The following is an 18607-nucleotide window of genomic DNA, read 5'->3' on the forward strand; positions in this document are numbered from 1 at the left end:
TGGTGCTGTTTAAAAGCAGTGATAATAAGTGTTGAGGCTGGTTTGTGATTAATACTGTGCCAGAGGACTCAATTGGTGCCTTGGTATTTATGCAGGAATGTGTATGTGCCTCTTCAAATGAAGCAAACCCCAAAACCCCTAGGAAGTACTTCTAACATAAAAATATTTAAGGTTTAATTGCCTCAGCAGGGAGGGCTCTTAGACTGACATAGGAGTATCTTAAGAACATTAAAATTCCACTGACAGTTTTTTTTTAAATAAAATCTTAGGGATATATTTTTTTATTTTTTTTAAGACACTGCTGTGATTTTATGAGCTGTTATTTGTCTTGAACTTATGTGACTCAGAGAAAAAGCAGCAAAATGAAACTTGTGCTGTTCAAGTGGAGAAAGTTGAGTGTGATGAATTTCACACACTTTTCAATGACTTTGTTCACTGCCACCTTGAAGACTTTGCCTGTCTGTGCTTGCATTCCTCTAGAGCAATACAAATGCACCAAGCAGTCCTGGATGGAAGATTACTGTAAACAGGACAAAGAAGTGAATGTAATCAGCTCAGAAGACTGGATGGGTTCTTCAGTGGATCCCCCGTGTTTTGGGCAGAGTATGTTGGTCATGAATCACACTTTATTTGAAACAGACCTGACACACAGGGTCATCTGTCTGATGTATTACAAACATAAGTATTTTGACTTCACAGAATACAGTGATTTGTTAGATGTGTTTGGCCAAAAAAAAAAAAAGACAAAAAAGCTGTTTTCTGTTCAGTTATGTTCCATTATTTTAAAACCAAAAGCAAGAGCTTTGCACTGCTAGTTCTGCTTCCTTTCTGTCTGCCTCTCTCAGTTAATGAGAAGAATTAAGTGTTGATTTTTGGCTGTGTGCAGTTCAGACAGAATCTTTTTCTTTCTGTACCCCAAAGAGCTAAATAAATGAGTTTCTGGAGAAAATTACTGTATTCTTTGTGAAATAATCCCCCAAGTAATTGCTCTTTCCAGCTTATTTTCTCCCAGAGTTCCTTCTGGAAGGAACTTTATCAATTCAAATGCCAGCTTAATGTAAGCAACCAAGTAGAGACTCATAACTGCATGATTTGTATCTTCCCTTTATGCATGCAGGGGAAGATTTACCTGGTTTGGTGTGGATTTTCTTACCTGCTGACTTTGTCTTTCCTGTCTGCCAGGCCTTCCTCTTGTCTACCTTAGAACTAGGAGTACAGCCAGTTTGACTAACCTAGAGCATCAGATCTATGCTAGAGGTACTGTACAGCACACAGACAACCAAAACAAAAGGTGCTTTTCTTCTTTGGAAGGCTCTTGCACAATAAATACTGTGCTGGATGTGGGACTTGCTGCTCCATTGGCCTCTATATTTAAAAATAATCCAAACCAAAAAAACCCTCAAGACAAATAATAAAGCAGCTATTTTTGTTTTAGTCTGCTAAATGAAGTATTTCATCCTGTCATTCTCTGGGTTCTTCAGGAAAGAATGGAGAAATAAACCCAAAGAAGGAAAACTGTCTTTGTAGAGGAAGGTTATGTGAATTGTTCCCTATTCAGTGTCCCTCTTGTAGAGGGACAGTACAGTGGGATTAAAAATTGTGTAAGAATATCACAATATTTAAATTATATTCTAAAAATATCCACCAATATACATATTTATTTATTCAATATACATATTTATGCTTAATTTACCATATTTAGGTACTTAAAACTTACTTAAAACTGAAACTTTCGGATGCTTCAGAAGCACAGGCTGCTTTCAGTAAGCTTTAGGAAGTAAAGCATTCCTAAGAAATCATTTGTTAATTTGTTTGGGTTCTATTTGACAGGACAGGTTTGGGGCAAAACCATGCAGGATAAAGTAAGATTTTTTGTTTTTTGACATTATAGAGGACAAAGAGCATACTTCATAAATATATAGCCCTATAGAAAAGTTCATGGATGGGAGGACAGAAAATTTTCTAGAAATCTCCATCTGTTTCCTGTTCAAGTACCATTAGAAATATTTTCTCTGAGTTTAAAGAAAAAAAACAAAATGGAAAATTTTGGATTGACTTTTATGAAATATTTTCTGGGATTTTTTTCCCCCAAAAATCAAACAAGCAGCAAAACATCTAATATTCATTGTTTGGCTTTTAGTAGGGGCTGCAGCTAAATTACTGAACTAATTATTAAAAAATCCTCCTGGTAATGATAGTCTTCTTTTTTTAGGCAGTAGTCTCAAAATGCAGCTTTTACATTTCTTTTGAAAATCAGGCCATAGTCCCAAAAATCCTTTTTTTGAAGTCTCCAAAGATAAGCTGGCAATAGATTAAACACCAGAGTAAAAGTTCATTTGGCTTCTGGTCTGATTTTGTAGAACCTGGGATAGCCAAAACATTATATAAACTGAAACTCAACACTGAAAACATGTATTTGCTTTTGGCAAAAATCAGAGTTTTGATTTTCACGGATTTCATCTTCTTGCTGTTTAATTGGAAATAACTTTCTCTGTAAGCTTAAGATCAGATTTAAGTCTCAGTGGACAATGGGAGGGTTCATAGGGATTTGTTGATCAGACAGAAACTCATCTGTCATGATCTGTAACTCCTTCAAAACCTTCCCTGCCCTCCTCACCTCTCCCCTGCTTGCCTCTGGAAACCTTTTGGAGTGACTTCAAATCAGGCCTGGGGAAGAGATTTCTGTCTTGCCTGTTGTTTAAGCAGCTGATTTATTGTGTGTGCCTTCTTTCCACTTCCCTCATGCTAAACATGTTGTGTATTGAGGTAGCAGCCATTTCTCTTCCTTTTTAAGTAAATTACTGGACTTTGACAGGGGTTGTTCTGTGTCCAAACTCTGTAAGTATTTTCACAGATTTCATGCACTGCAGTGTGGAAAATGAGAGTAGCACTTGTGTGCCTGTTAGAAATTTGTGCTTAGAAGAAGTTGAACATGGGAGAAGTATCTTCCTCTGGTGTTTTGCTGTCCCAGCAGTTTAACAAAACCAGACTGCCTTTGTTTGCTCTCAAATTATTTTCCATATTTCAGTAGGCTTTATCCTGTATAGGAAAATTTTTTGTTCGGGCTTTGAGAGTAAAAGTCCCTTTAAAGGGGATGCTGGCTAACCCTGTATTTGTCACATTAAATACAGCATAAATCCTAATTATAAGTGAAAGTGTATTTAGTATTTCATGAGCATTTGGATGTACATAAAAGGTTTCTGATTATGCTTGGGGTTTTAGTTAGATTAGGTTTTAGTTAGATTTTCTACATGTTTTCTACAAGGTTTCTGATTATGCTTGGGGTTTTAGTTAGATTAGGTTTTAGTTAGATTTTCTACATGTTTTCTACAAGGTTTCTGATTATGCTTGGGGTTTTAGTTAGATTAGTTTTAGTTAGATTTTCTACATGTAACTGAAGGCATAGCATTTTAGAAGACTTGATATAAAGAAACAGAAGAATGTGTAGGCTTAGCTCAGTTCCAAGGGGGATTGATGTAGGGGAACAATGTCTGTGGGTTTTGTACCATTTCTGTAGCAGTTACTAATTGTAAAAGCTTTGCAGATAATCTGATGTTTGTTTCTTTGTTCTTAGTTAGTGAAGGTTGTGGTTCTCCAGGCACTGTATCTCATCCCACAGAAAGATCTGATGGGTGTTTCTGATGGGCATTCAGACCAGTCTGTTGTTGTTTTGTAGCTGAAATGAAGACCCCAAAGCGCCGGCAGCCCTTTGTCCCCTTTGCTCTGAGGAATCACACCGGCTGCACTCTCTGGTTTGCCACCCTCACCACAACCCCAACCCGGTAAGGAGCTCTTTGGGGATCACCTCAAACAGATTTGTCTGCCTCCTCTTCCATGGCAGCCAATCTCTGTTGTTTTCAGTGCTTTTGTTTTGCAGACACATGTAGGCAACTCCCAGTTTTACTCAGTTAAGAGCTTCTTCTTTGACACAGAGATAGTTTTATTATTGAACAAAAAAGGTTGTTTTTTTCAAGAGACCTAGCAGAATGTGGAAACCAGTCAAGTACATTCATGGTGTGAATGTGTTCACATGTGGTCATGGTGTGAATGAGGACTGAGGCAGACTTAAAAAGCACTTGCAGCTTGAAGTATTTATTGTATTTGTGGGGAATGCCCTGACAAAGGCAGAAATGATGAATCTGACTCTGTGGTCTCAGAAGGTTAATTTATTATTTTCTGATACTATATTATATTAAAGAATACAGAATGGATACTTACAGAAGGCTAAAAAGATAATGATAAAACTGGTGACTTTCTCCAGAGTCCCAACACAGCTTGGCACTGATTGGCCAAAGAGTGCAAACAACTCCCAGCAGAATGCAATGGAACAATCACCTGTGGGTAAACAATCTCCAACACATTCCACATGAGCAAAACAAACTTATAAGTTTGGAGGAGAAGCAAATGAGATCAGAATTGTTTTCCTTTTCTCTGAGGTTTCTCAGCTTCCCAGGAGAAAAATCCTGGGCAAAGGGATTATTTCAGAGAATGTGAATGCCACCAGAGGTCATTTTGTGAAATGCTGTGATTCTCTTCCCAGGGCTGCGCTGTCCCACAGTGGGAGTCCAGGTGTTGTTCCTGAGGAAAACGGGACGTTGCTGGGTGATGCCCATAATGTCAGTGAATGGCAAGAGGTTATCACTGGGGAAGAGGTTCCGTTTGAGTTTGAAACCAGAGGGAAACTCAGACACAGGTGAAGGGACCAGGCCATGAGATGTTCTGACACTCTCCTATATGGAGCACACAGGTTCACAGTTGTGAGGGTGCTGGCAGGTGTCACATTAAAAGTGGATTTCTGTAAAATTTTACTCTTAATGTTTCATTTCTATTTTTAATACTCTTGTGTGGAGTGAAATTATAACTTCTCTGGTAAAGCAGCAAATATTGTTATTGTGGCAGCTATTCCTATATGTGAGTTGGATCATTATAAGCTTTTAGAAGGACTTGGGGGCCTCAGTTACAAATCAATGTCCTTTATTTTAAAGGACTACTGGGGCAGCATTGGTTGTTAGCAGAGGTAAGAACTAGAGCTTGTTAACAAATATATAACATGCTTTTATTTTTTAATGTGTCTGTATGTTCCTTAGAAAAGGTGGAGTAATTAAACATAAAATCAGGTCCATCTATCTATGAAATGGGAAAACTCTTGAGATTTTTAAATAGAATCCAGAGGATGTTTGTGGTTTTAACTGTTTGGTATTTAGTCTATAATAATGCTTAATAGTAATTTAACTTGATCTAACCTGGCAGGCACACACATGACCTCAGGATTCATCAGCTGCAAGTGAGAGTAAATGGCTGGGAAGAAGTGAGCCCAGTGTCTGTGGACAAAGTTGGAACATTTTTCCGATATGCTGCACCAGATAAGAATTCCTCCTCTTCTACTGTAAGTTCTGATTTTGAGTGTTTTAAAAGAATATGTCAATTAGGAGTAATAATGTCTGCAAGATTTTGATCTAAAAGCATCTGCTGGCTGAGATTGTCCTCTTTCCAGTTAGCCTGGACTGGGAGAGCTTGGAGAAGCTGGGGTCTCCTGACTGTGTACCCAAACCCTGCCAGAGCAGCCAGCAGTGAATCTGAGCTTGGCAGGCAGAGCTTCCAAGGCCAGGGTGAATGCATTAGTGACAGGCCATGCACTCCTGGAGACTGAGCTGTAAATCAGCCCAGCATTTCAGCAGCTACTTTCATTTCTTTTATTGCAGGAATGCTTTTTATGTATTTAATTTGCTTAGAATAAACAACACTGGCAATTTCCTGTAAGCCTAGAGATTGGTTTTGAAGTATGTGGCTCTGTAGACAAAATATACTTGTCATGAAGGGAAAATGCTGTTGTAATAATGAGCAGGCTGGCATTTGGGGGAGGCTCAGTGATAAAAATGGTTTTGTGGATTTTCAAGACTATGTTTTGAGACTAGCTACTGGAAGTTGTTGAGCACTGGGCAAATAGGAGGTTGAGATCTTCTTGATATAAATCAGAATTAAATTTGATTTAATACTGCTGACAAGAGCCAGTGGTCTCTTACTTGAATTTTCTGATGTTTTTATATTGAAGCATAAAAAGGATCATCTCTCTGTAATTTGAATATTGAAGGAAAAGGATGCAAATTATGAGATTATAATGAGTTAATGAGAACTCCTGTTCAGCAACATCTCCTGTAGACTTCTTTACAACAAACCCTCCTTAAGCTTCATTTTTTTTGCAAAGCAGTATTACAAACAGGCTTTGCTAATCTAGTTCTGACATGATTCCAAATTGTGCTGAAGATCAGAAACACAAAGTGATGAAAGTTTATTCTTCTGTAGTAAAGTTCTGTGTTAAAGCTGAGTGCAGTATATTAAAAGTTGAATTACTTTGACCTTCTTGTTTACTTTCCTCTCAGCTTGGAAGCCCAATAAGTAGAACAAATATAATACATCCACAAGTCTACGTGAGTATATATTTTCATTTTTTTGAGAACTACTTAAGTAAGAGTAGGGAACCTCTACAAGTGAACTGACTTTCCCATCCTTCTAGAACATTTTCAATAGAAAGGAAAGAAAACTTAAGCAAACAAAATGAGAACAAATATTTATGATTTACCAATCATAACCAGTATAAATGATTTACCACTCCTCACCAGTATAAATGTTTGAAGAATGGGTCTTTAATTCCAGTATATGAATTCTAGCACATAAACACATAGTAAATGTTGCTTTCAGGATCAAAGTGGCAATGACTGTGTAATGTAGAAGGTAAAACACCACAGCAGAAGGGCAGATATGAGTGAACAAAGTATGAATATGTTAAGAAAGCTCCAACTTCTTTTTCAGTTTTGACAGATAGGAATGATGAGTGACTGGTAATTATTTGAGGCTTAGACTTCAAACTCCGTGGATTTATTAAATAATGTAATAGTGAGAAGATGTATAAAGTTCTTGTCTTATGATCTATATTGCTCTTATTTGAACTTGAATTATTTTGAGAAAGATAATGGAGTTAGTGGTAGGTGGAATTGCTTTTTCATAATTTTCCTGTGCTGTGAGGAGGAGGTCCAGGATTATAAACCACCATTATTGATACACCTGCTAGCCACACACGGTTGGACCCAGTTGTCAAGCTTTTCTCCAGCAGTTAGTGCTTCATAATGGAGGTGGCCCTCTTCTAGCTATATTCATTACCTGAGCTTTTTAATGCTTTTAAATATCTTCCAGTTTTCTTCATTGCCTCCAGTTCGTGTGGTGTTTGAAGTGAGCATGGAGGGCAGCGCCCGGAAGGTGATAACGGTGCGCTCCGCCTTGATGCTGAGGAACAAGCTGGAAATTCCAATGGAGCTGAGACTGGACAGTCCCTCTGCCCCTGACAGTACGTGCTGGACACTCCTGGCATGCTTTCTGAAAAATCCCTTTGCCAGGAGTTCTTCTCCTGGCAAGCTGGGGAGCTTCAGCTTCTCCATTGTCGTGAACGGCGGGAGAAATGCGCCACACCATATGCGTGAATAGCAAATCCCAAAGTTTATTGAAAACTCACACATATTTATATTGGTGTTAATGAAGCTTATACATATTGCAAAAGCTGAGCTCATTATTGGTTAAAGCACACTTAGATCAACTACACTTACTTCTATCTTCTAACAATTGTTTTGCTTCTATGTTTGCATTCTTCTAACTTCTCTACTTAAGATATCTACATTTTCTGGCAAGCGATTTTCTCTCCCGTCTTCCCGTTTCAGAGAAAGTCACTGTGACTTTTGTCAGTGATTGGACACTGGTTGCTCAGTTCTCAGCTTGTTTCTCCTATCTTTATCTATCAGTATCACATCGAAATGTCTTTTCTCAGCTAACTAATTATCTAAAAAGCTCTCTACACTCCATGTTTTACTACTTTGGAATGTGATTTGGAGAATTGTTTACCCAGCATGTGAATTGTTTTTAATTAATGGCCAATCACAGCCACCTGTGTCAGACTCTGAGTCTGTCATGAGTTTTTATTTTTCATTCTTTGCTAGCCTTCTGATGTCTCCTTTCTCTTTCTTTAGTGTAGTTTTAGTATATCACTTTCATATAACATAATACAGTACAACTCAACACTACAACTCAACACTACAACTCAACACTACAACTCAACACTACAACTCAACACTACAACTCAACACTACAACTCAACACTACAACTCAACACTACAACTCAACACTACAACACACAATATTGATATAATACAATAAAATATAATATTAATATAATATTGATATAATGATATAATATTGATATACTATAATATTATATGGTATGATATAATATGATATAATATAATATAATATAATAATCAGCCTTCTAAGAACTTGTAGTCAAATCTCATCTCTCACCTCGTCCTGGGACCCTCACAACACTGCAATAATTAATAACCACACTGTGGCTCATATTGCTGTAGCATTCCTTATGTGCTGTGGGGAGTCCAGCTTTCTCCCCAAGAAGATTCACCACTGTCTGTAATGCTTCACACCAGAACAGACCTCCCTGGACAGGATATGGGTCATGTTAAGAGGAAGACAATCAACAAGAGACTAGAGAGTCCAGCAGGATTTTCAGTTGTTGTTCAGGGAAAGCTGAGACTCTGTAGAGACTTAATCTTATTTCTGTGTGTAGCAAAGTTGTCTCTTTAGCAGCAATCTAGAGGGTTTTGGTGTTACTGTGCAAAGGTTTAGTGTAGAAATTTAATGATACATTGATAATGTACCCAAAAGGTACATTATTAATGAGGTTTTTTAAACAAGCATTTTCACTGAAGAATTTGAGTACCAGCAAGTTTTTAGGCCATTTCAGGTTTGCACACTGAAATTAGTCTGCTGCCAGATTGTCAATAGAGCTGAAAATAACAGGTTGGTTTTTAAAACATGCACAAAGCAGGAAGTGATTTACATTAAAATTAAACGTATTGCCTTAAAAATTTGAGACTTAGTACTTCAAAATTTTATAGTTTTCAGTAGAGGAGCCTCTTTTAATGTGTGTTTTCTTCTCTGGTTGCAGAGCCTGTGGTCCTCCCAGCAGTGATGCCAGGAGATTCCTTTGCTATTCCTTTACATCTCACATCCTGGCGTTTGCAGGCCAGGCCCAAAGGAATGGGATTCTTCTTCTCCAAGGCTCCTATTCACTGGACCAATGTGCAGAAGGCAGCAGAGGTGTGCAGCAGCAAGAGGGAGTGTCATTCCATGGAGTCTGAGAACAGCCGATTTTTCAGGTGATTAAAGCTTAGTTCTGTAAGCTCTGATAAATCCTGTGAAGGTAAATAACAGGAAATAAAATGCTTAGAGATGAAAGCTGCTGCAGTTTAGTGGGGTGTTTTATTGGGTCTGTTGAGTAGTGAGGAAGCAGTGAAGTGTAGCTGCTCTGTTTCTGCAGGGCTCCTTGAAGCTCCTCTGGCAGTGCCTGTTAAACCTCTGACAATACAAAGTACACTATTAATATTTATTGTTTAAAAAAAAAAGAAAATTCAGAAAATAGAATGTGAACTTGCATTAAACTGACTGCTCAGTCTCACTTAGGATAATGAATGGTTTTCCAAAAGTGTTCACAAATATTCATTCTTTGTCCTCAGTATCCTCTGCTCAGTTCTGAGGCCAATAATGTCTCTGCATAGTGAGGACTTAATGGAAGTGTGTAGCTTTCTGATACCATTGATTTAGGGCTGCTCTGAATTTAGGAAATACTAGGGTAGAGATTATGGAAACTGTGTCAGGAAATGACCTTTGCCCACTATGGAGTTATTGCTGTGTGTCAGTTTCATAGTTCATTTTTGTTTTTTAATGTATCACAGGGAGCAAAATAAACAAATTATTTAAAATGAACCAACTCAATTTTTCACCTTAACTAATGAAAAACTGAAATGTCAAGTGGTTAGAGCAAGGATATATCTACTGGGAAGAAGGAGACATTCAGCATTTATGTTTAAAAACATGATTATATTTTAGTTTAATGGTTAAAAATCTCTTTTTAGTAGCAGTTAAGGACATGCTTTTGCAAGTTTATGAAAGTTGGTTTTAAAGGTGGTAATCTCTAATAGCCAGTTTCTGTTAGGTCTCTGAACAGACCAGTTTTTGGGGAACTAACTTTAGTCTTTGATTAAAATCAGAAAACTCATGTTGTCTTAATATCTGACATAAATACAAAATACCTTATAATAATCTACAAAGTGATTATGTGGAGAACAGCTCTAAATGCTGTTTCTCTTATTCAGCCTGAAGTTAGAGCATCTTTGAGGACTTAGTGCAATACAGAAAGACAGGATTTAATTGTTCTGTCAAATTCATTGCCTTCTCCCTGTGTCTGCATTGCCAGGTTTTGTGTGGCCATAAAGAAAGAAAATTACCCAGACTACATGCCTTCCAGCATATTCTCTGACAGTGCCAAGCAGATTTTCAGGCAGCCTGGGCACACCATTTACCTCCTGCCCACAGTGGTGATCTGCAACCTGCTGCCTTGTGAGCTGGAGTTCTACGTGAAGGGTTTGCCCATCAGTGGGACACTGAAGCCTGGCAAAGAGGCTGCCTTGCACACAGCTGACACAGCCCAGAACATCGAGCTGGGTAAGGCTCCTGCTCAGGGGCCACTGCTGCTCCTCTCTGTACCACCAGGAGACTTGTTCTGCAAGGAAATATGGCACAGAATGGAAAAATAGAAAGCATTTAAATGATGATTTCATTGGGTTGTATTACACAGCCCAGAACATTGAGCAGGGTAAGGCTCCTGCTCAGGGGCCACTGCTGCTCCTCCCTGTACCACCAGGAGATTCTTCTGCAAGGAAATATGGCACAGAATGGAAAAATAGAAACCTAGAAAGCATTTACATGATGATTTCACTGGGTTGCATTACACAGCCCAGAACATCGAGCTGGGTAAGGCTCCTGCTCAGGGACCACTGCTGCTCCTCCCTGGACCACCAGGAGACTTGTTCTGCAAGGAAATATGGCACAGAATGGAAAAATAGAAACATAGAAAGCATTTAAATGATGATTTCACTGGGTTGCATTGCACAGCCCAGAACATGGAGCAGGGTAAGGCTCCTGCTCAGGGGCCACTGCTGCTCCTCTCTGTACCACCAGGAGATTCTTCTGCAAGGAAACATGGCACAGAATGGAAAAATAGAAACCTAGAAAGCATTTAAATGATGATTTCACTGGGTTGCATTGCACAGCCCAGAACATGGAGCAGGGTAAGGCTCCTGCTCAGGGACCACTGCTGCTCCTCTCTGTACCACCAGGAGACTTGTTCTGCAAGGAAATATGGCACAGAATAGAAAAATAGCAAGCCTTTAAATGATTATTTCATTGGGTTGCAGAGATTCTTATTTTTAATGAAGTGAAGGCATTGGAACAAATCCAACCCAGTGTTGCCATTGTCACTCCTGGTTTGTCACTCCTGGTTTGTCACTCCTGGTTTGTGCTCCTCTAAGCTGTCACTTAGAATGTTCCTTGTTTAGTTCTTGTTTTGCTGAGAGTGGAAACTGGAGAGAACAGTGGTAAAGAGGGGGATAAATCAAATAAGCTCCTAATATTGTGGGTAGTTTTCTCTTTTCTTTTTAACAGAAATAATTGTTGAGAGTGTATGTGGAGTTACTCAACACAGGCTAGACTGGTAATGCCTAAAGCAATGATTAGCCCTAAGCAGGGTCCCTTACAGAACTTGTTCTGCTGTTTGTGACTTCAATTGAGGAATTTCTTCATGAGATCAGAGATACAAAAGTTGGGCAGATATAAAAGTTGATCACAGTGAGCTCTTTGTAATATTTAGGGAGATCAAGTTAAGTGAAACGCCAGCTTAAATGCTTATCCAAACTCCTCTTTGTGTAAGTGATGTTTTATTTTGCTCTGCTTTTTGTTTCATAGGGGTATTGCTGGAGAACTTCCCCATCTGCAAAGAGCTGCTGATCCCTCCAGGGACCCAGAACTACATGGTGAGGATGAGGCTGTACGACGCCAACAAGCGCCTGCTCAACCTCACCATCCGCATCGTGTGCCGAGCTGAGGGCTCCCTGAAAATCCTCATTTCAGCTCCTTACTGGCTGATCAACAAAACAGGCACGTTCTCTTCTGATCATCACATGGGAAATAAGGATTTCCTGCAGGATTTGATTTGTTTTCTAGCCAAATAAAGTTTTTAAGTGCTACTTAAGAGGAATAAAGCTCGTTCGAATTTATGTTTTCAATAGAAATATAAATAGAGATTTATAATGTATTTATCATTATACTATCATTATCATTATTTATATATTATATATTATCTATCTATTAATTTATATGTTGATTTATTATTTATATATATTATTTAAATCACTATCATTCTTTTTCATTAAATTATCATTACATTATTTATCAGTAAGAGATTTATCATGGCTTCAAATACTAATTTCAGCTCCATATCGGTTAATCAACAAAACAGGCAAGTTCTCTTGTAATCAAGTGGGAAATAAGGATTTCCTGCAGTATTTTGATTTGTTTTCTAGCCAAATAAAGTTTTTAAATGCTACTTAAGAGGAATAAAGCTCGTAAGAATTTATGTTTTCAATATAAATATAAAAAGAGATTTATAATGTATTTATCATTATACTATCATTATCATTATTTATATATTATATATTATCTATCTATTAATTTATATGTTGATTTATTATTTATATATATTATTTAAATCACTATCATTCTTTTTCATTATATTATCATTACATTGTTTATCAGTAAGAGATTTATCATGGCTTTGAATACTAATTTCAGCTCCATATCAGTTAATCAACAAAACAGGCAAGTTCTCTTGTAATCAAGTGGGAAATAAGGATTTCCTGCAGTATTTTGATTTGCCTTGTAGCCAGATAAAGCTTTTAAATGCTACTTAAGAGGAATAAAGGTTGTAAGAATTTATATTTTTATTAGTGCCAGCAGCTACTGTTTGATGCACGTTACAGCCGATAATCTGTAATACAGCAACTCAATGTCTAAGTTTTCAAACATGAGCTGTTGTGCTTCTCAGTATGTCAGTATAGATTAGATCACTGTTCAAATTTGTGATTTTCAAAGACTGAAGTGCCTTGAGAAGGCCAAGATCTGAATTGCTGTGAGTCTGTGTGAACTTCACTGGCACTTTCAGGTCTGCATGGACCACTCTCATGACCTGCAGCTGTGAACAGCTGTTTTAGGAAGATTTAGAAGAACCTGAAGGAGAATTCATGCACAGTAATGGCTAAAATACTACAACAAAAATATCTTAATTTGAAATTTTTACAGTTCTCATTTTGATTTGTACAAAGGTGATGTGTAGTTTAACACTCTTTTCTTCTGTGTTCACTTCAAGGATTGCCACTTATCTTCAGACAAGATAATGCAAAAACAGATGCAGCTGGTCAGTTTGAGGAGCATGAGCTGGCTAGAAGCCTCAGCCCACTGCTGTTCTGTTATGCTGATAAAGAACAGCCAAACTTGTAAGTAAGAAGGGCAATCAGGAGGAAATTTAAAAAGATGGAAGTATTAAGATGACCTGTGAAATGATTGGTTTTTAATACTGTCTTGAGCATACTGGATTCTTAGACATTTCCTACTGACAGCTCCTTGGTTGGCAATACTGTTGTGTCTCAATTTATTCCAAATTTTAATTTTTATTTTTTTTTATTTCAAAGATAAAAGACACAGAAATGCTATCATGATTAATCAGTCTGGAAGTTGCCAGGCTTTTTACAGGACATGGCCATTGACTCCTTACCAATGTGTTGAAAGGGTTTATGGCAGAAATGCAGAATGAGCCACTCAGTAAGAGATTTATCATGGCTTCAAATGCTTCTACATCCAGACACAGATGTTCTTTTTCCATCTGTGCATGTGTTTGATCACCAGCATTGTGTTGCTACCTGATCCTTCATTTAAATGACCAAACCTTTGTGTTTTGTTCTTCTCCTCAGCTGTACAATGCGGGTTGGGAAAGGAATCCATCCTGATGGCATGCCTGGCTGGTGCCAGGGTTTCTCCCTGGATGGTGGCAGTGGTGTCAGAGCCCTCAAGGTGATCCAGCATGGAAACAGGCCAGGCCTCATCTATAACATTGGTAGGTGGTGATGGGAACACTGGAAAACCCTGTGGAGCTCTTGGTGAGATAGAATGGCAGTGACACAAGAAACAGCACAATTGCATCAGGCAAATGTATCTTCTGAAAGGCTTTGAGGCTCCAGAGAAAACCATTGAACAAAAGATAATCTTCTAAATATTTTTATATCTTTGTTTTGAACTTCATTAGGTTAAAAATTAGCTTTCAGTTATTTTTAAGTTTACATTTCATCATTAAGTGTTAATAACTACATTGTCAAACTTCTGTGTTTTTATTCCCTCTGTATGTTAATTCTAAATCCCATGACATTACTCTGATTATTTTGAGTGTCTTTGTACTGTAACTGTTCAGCCATGGGCTGCTTCTCTGGGTTTTGCTTGGTGGTGCCTGCATAGGCTGATGTGCAGGAGTGCAGCTTCTGGATTCCTTGTGCTCCTGGTGTACAGAAAGTACAAGCAGGTTTTAGTTTTGAATTCAGTGAGAGTCTGGAAGTTACTCCACAGTGATGGTCAAGGAATTTTTCATATGTTTAGGAGTGAAATAATTACTTGCATTGATAAACTTGTGATTGGGAATTCTTTGGGGTTTTTCATCTTCAGTTGTTGTCAGTATCTAAGTTGTACTTGAGAAATAAGAGGGTAACAGATGGCATAAGGTTACATTAACTGTTTAAAATAAAATAATGCTCCAGTGCAAGGCAGTTGTATGGCACAAAGCTTCATCTCAGAAACCCAAAAAGAACTTATGTTCTCTGAAATATACAGTGGGACTGTCTTTTTCTTGGATAAATAACAGCTATATTTTCCCCTTGTTTTTATGGCTAGGTATTGATGTTAAGAAGGGCAGAGGCCGTTACATCGACACCTGCATGGTCACCTTTGCTCCCCGGTACCTCTTGGACAATAAATCAAGCTACAAACTGGCCTTTGTTCAGCGGGAGTTTGCCAGAGGTCAGGTAAGAGGCTTCCTGCTTGTGACTTTTTAGTACAGTACTGTCCTGGTTTGGGGCAAATTTGGCTGAGAGCCTCCAAAGGGGTTCCTCTAGAAAGCAGATTCAGGTGGCTCCTCCCTCAACCAGTTTGGGGAAAATATTTCCTCAGGGAAAAGTAGAAAAATACAGATAATTTCATAGGCAAAGCTTTCACCAGCACAAAAAATTAACAATACTAAACAATAAAACCTCTTGCTGCTCCAAAAGAGATGACAAACTCAGAAAGGCCCTCCATGGGCTGTGGCTCAGCTCACTCAGTCTCTTATCAGTCCCTCTGGCACTGGAAAAAAATAGCCTGGTGGGCTATAGGTGAGAGCTGCCAGTGGGTGTTCAGCCCAGAGCAGGTTTAAACAGCTCCAAAGAAAAACCACAGTCCAGGGAACTTCTCTGCCTCAGCTAGCTAAAAACTAACTAAAAGCAAAGGAGAGCTCTGTCCTGCTGTCTGTCCATCTGCAGACAGCACAGTCCAGGAGGAGGAATGTGGAGGAGTGAGTGGAGTTTCTGAAAACAAACTGTGTGCTTCTTCTTCCTTCCCCTTTGCTCTCAGAACCAGTCTTTAAGGTGCAAAACTTATTTCTGGGCTAAGCAGACAAATGGGGATATGAGCATCATAAAGTCACCCCAGGACTGCACTTAGTCACAGCTGCTGCTCACCAAGAAGAGCAGACATTGTTCTTGAAAGTATTGTTGGCTTTTTCTCATTATTCCAATAGCAGCATCCACCTGACAAAAGAATGGCTGTGTTTGTATTTTAGAGGAAATATTGAATAGTTGTAGTTACTACCAGAGCACAAGAGTACTATGAAATTTCTTGCTTTATTTTATGAAGCATTGAACATTCAAAGCAACTGTTGCTTTGAGATGTCATCTATGAATCAACACAGGCCAATGGCAGCAAAGTGATGGATATCCACCCATCCAAGAGATTTGATGATAAGACACAAGCTAAAACAGTGACAAGGCAGAGATAAATGCTTGTGTTCAGATTAACATCCCAAGGTCAGAGTGCCTAGGCATATCAATGAGAAATTTCAGCTAACACTCTAAGAATATTAATCTAGAAATGTGTAATAGCAAACTAAAGAAGATACTGAATTTTAATGACAACTTTTTTGATTGTCTAAGAAAATATTTATAGTATACTAATCACAGAGTGATTGGAATTTGTTCTGGATTTTTCAGTGCTGGGATTATTTACCAATGATTTACCAATTTCTGGTCCTAGGGAGCATCCAATCCTGATGGCTACATCTCCACCCTCCCTGGTTCCAGTGTTGTGTTCCACTGGCCACGGAATGATTATGATCAGCTGTTGTGTGTGAGGCTGATGGAAGTCCCAAACTGCATTTGGTCTGGGGGCTTTGAGGTCAACAAGAACAATTCGTTCCACATTAATATGAGGTAGCTGTGACCTGGAAATCCTCTGCAGCTGCTGTGTTTTGATAGAAGCAGCTGTTTAACAGTGCAGATAATGCAGATCAGAAGTTGACATGTCTTGTGCTGTGATCTTCCTCAGGGACACCCTGGGCAAATGTTACTTTTTAAGAGTAGAAATCACCCTTCAAGGAGCCACGTATCGCGTTGCGTTCAGCGACACCGACCAGTTACCGCCGCCTTTCCGCATCGACAATTTCTCCAAGGTAGAACAACCAAACCCCATTTTGACTAAAAAAGTAATGCTTCTGTGTTTGTTAGAAGTGGGAGATGACCAACTTGTGTAATGAAATAAAATGAAAGTCTGTCTATTTGTCTATAGTAATTGCAATTTTCTGAAGTTGTAGTAAAAATTGGTAGTAACAGCCACGTCATCTTTTTCAAATAACAGTGGTGGCTTTCATGGGTGCTTTAAAAGTCTTACAAGGAAGAGAAGTATTAGCAATGAGAGGGATGGAATTTAATCTGTTCTAATCCTGTAATTTAGATGAGCAGGGTTTGAGATGCTCCATGGGCCTGCAGACATTTCACAGATAAAAGCAAAGATGATGTTTATCATCGCTTTAAGGCTCTCTTTACTTGAGACCTGAATGGAAGAATTTGCATATTGAAATTATTGAGGGGTGGGGGAAAGAAGTGATCTGAACATGTTTCAGTCATCAACTCCTGGTAAATGAGCAAATGATAGCAAAAAGTCTGTCTAATGAACAATTCCTGCATGAACAAACTCCTCTTTGCTGACTGTTGCAGGTGCCAGTTGTGTTTAAGCAGCACGGGGTGGTGGAGCCCAGGCTCTCCACTGATGTGAAGCCCATGACCTCTCTGGATTATGCATGGGATGAGCCAATCCTGCCTCCCTTCATCACCCTGACAGTGAAAGGAGCAGGCTCCTCAGAAGTTATGTGCTGCATGAATGACTTCCAAGACAGCAAACTGCTTTACTATGAAAACTTCATCTATATTGCTGCTACATATACTTTCTCAGGGTAATTCTTGATATCTTGATGGAAATACTTTTAATGTTCACATTAAGGTTTGGTTAATAATATCAAATTATTATTCTCTTTATGGTTACCATTCAAAAGTTTTTCATATGAAGTTAAACTTTTGTCTACCTTGTAGCTAGCAGAAAAAATGCCAAATTCAGAAGCTGTCTGGCTGTTAGTAATTTGTGTGTTTTACCTCATTTGGACATAGTACCTTTGCTTTAGAGGTGCAGCTTGACAGTTTATTCTGTACACAGTGAGAAGGATTTAGCATCTGGCATCTGCTGTGACCCCACTATGTGGTCTTGGAAGAGTTGGGATGTTTGGGGTCCCCCTCTGGGGACTTAATGTTTTTTGGTGTATAAAGGACACTTTTACCACAAGTCACACCTATTTACAACATGCCTGTGAGGTTTAAGCTTGCACTGGTTTATATGCTACTGAAAACAGCTCTGGGAGATTGATAAGGGGGTTTGTTACTTTCCTCAAAATGAGGTAAGAAACTGTCTTTTAATTCATCTGTTTTGCCTGTGAAGTTCCTAGTTCCAGTGAGAAATCAAAGCCCCTTTTAAGAATATCCTCAGGTTACCAGCTTGCCCTGGTGATTCCTAACAAGAGGGGAAAAAACCCCCAATAGAAATGTTAGTCTGATGGACTGTATTGGAAGTGTAAACTTCCAGGTGAATTTTGATACAGCTCTAATTTGTGCTACAGAAGAAGCTGCTGAACAAATATGATGCTGTTTTCTTGGTTCCAGGTTACAGGAGCCAAGTGTAAGACCAGTTACTTCAAATAAGGATGCTGCAAATGCAGAGCTTGTCCTTGATGTTTCTCCAAAGACTCAACGAGTTTTGCTGAAAAAGAAGGTACCAAGACACAGTTGACTTTATTTAATGATACTGTTACTATGTGCTGAAGTAAAATCAAATGCTGAGAGTAGGACAACATTAAAAAAAAAGTTCTAACTTTTAAAGGGTAGAGGAAGACTCCAAACTGATAGGTTATTTTGAATTGTGGTGGTGTATAAGACTTTGTATAAGACTTTTATAAGGGTAAAGGTGACAGAAAAGGCAACTGGAAGGAAGTGGCAAGGAAGGTTGTAAATGCCTCCTAGACAATAGAATATGGTAGTTG

General features: G+C 38.6%; 1 protein-coding gene across 4 annotated transcripts in view; it reads left to right on the forward strand.

Moving 5' to 3' along the window:
* Positions 1-18607, forward strand: part of VPS13D (vacuolar protein sorting 13 homolog D) — a 105205-nt gene that overhangs the window by 39366 nt on the left and 47232 nt on the right. For 2 of the 4 annotated variants that reach the window (XM_054647879.2, XM_054647880.2), the window contains exons 39-55: positions 481-603; positions 1183-1257; positions 3677-3782; positions 4541-4693; positions 5251-5386; positions 6381-6428; positions 7192-7342; positions 9005-9215; positions 10313-10560; positions 11860-12051; positions 13319-13445; positions 13920-14062; positions 14887-15017; positions 16279-16454; positions 16570-16693; positions 17238-17473; positions 18231-18339. In XM_054647879.2, the coding sequence (XP_054503854.2) occupies positions 481-603; positions 1183-1257; positions 3677-3782; positions 4541-4693; positions 5251-5386; positions 6381-6428; positions 7192-7342; positions 9005-9215; positions 10313-10560; positions 11860-12051; positions 13319-13445; positions 13920-14062; positions 14887-15017; positions 16279-16454; positions 16570-16693; positions 17238-17473; positions 18231-18339 (2489 nt within the window). The remainder of the gene's footprint in view (positions 1-480; positions 604-1182; positions 1258-3676; positions 3783-4540; positions 4694-5250; positions 5387-6380; positions 6429-7191; positions 7343-9004; positions 9216-10312; positions 10561-11859; positions 12052-13318; positions 13446-13919; positions 14063-14886; positions 15018-16278; positions 16455-16569; positions 16694-17237; positions 17474-18230; positions 18340-18607) is intronic. The other 2 variants (XM_054647882.2, XM_054647883.2) reach the window with 1 other exon arrangement.

The sequence above is a fragment of the Agelaius phoeniceus genome, chromosome 24 (assembly GCF_051311805.1).
Source record: "Agelaius phoeniceus isolate bAgePho1 chromosome 24, bAgePho1.hap1, whole genome shotgun sequence".
In the NCBI taxonomy this organism is placed as follows: Eukaryota; Metazoa; Chordata; class Aves; order Passeriformes; family Icteridae; genus Agelaius; species Agelaius phoeniceus.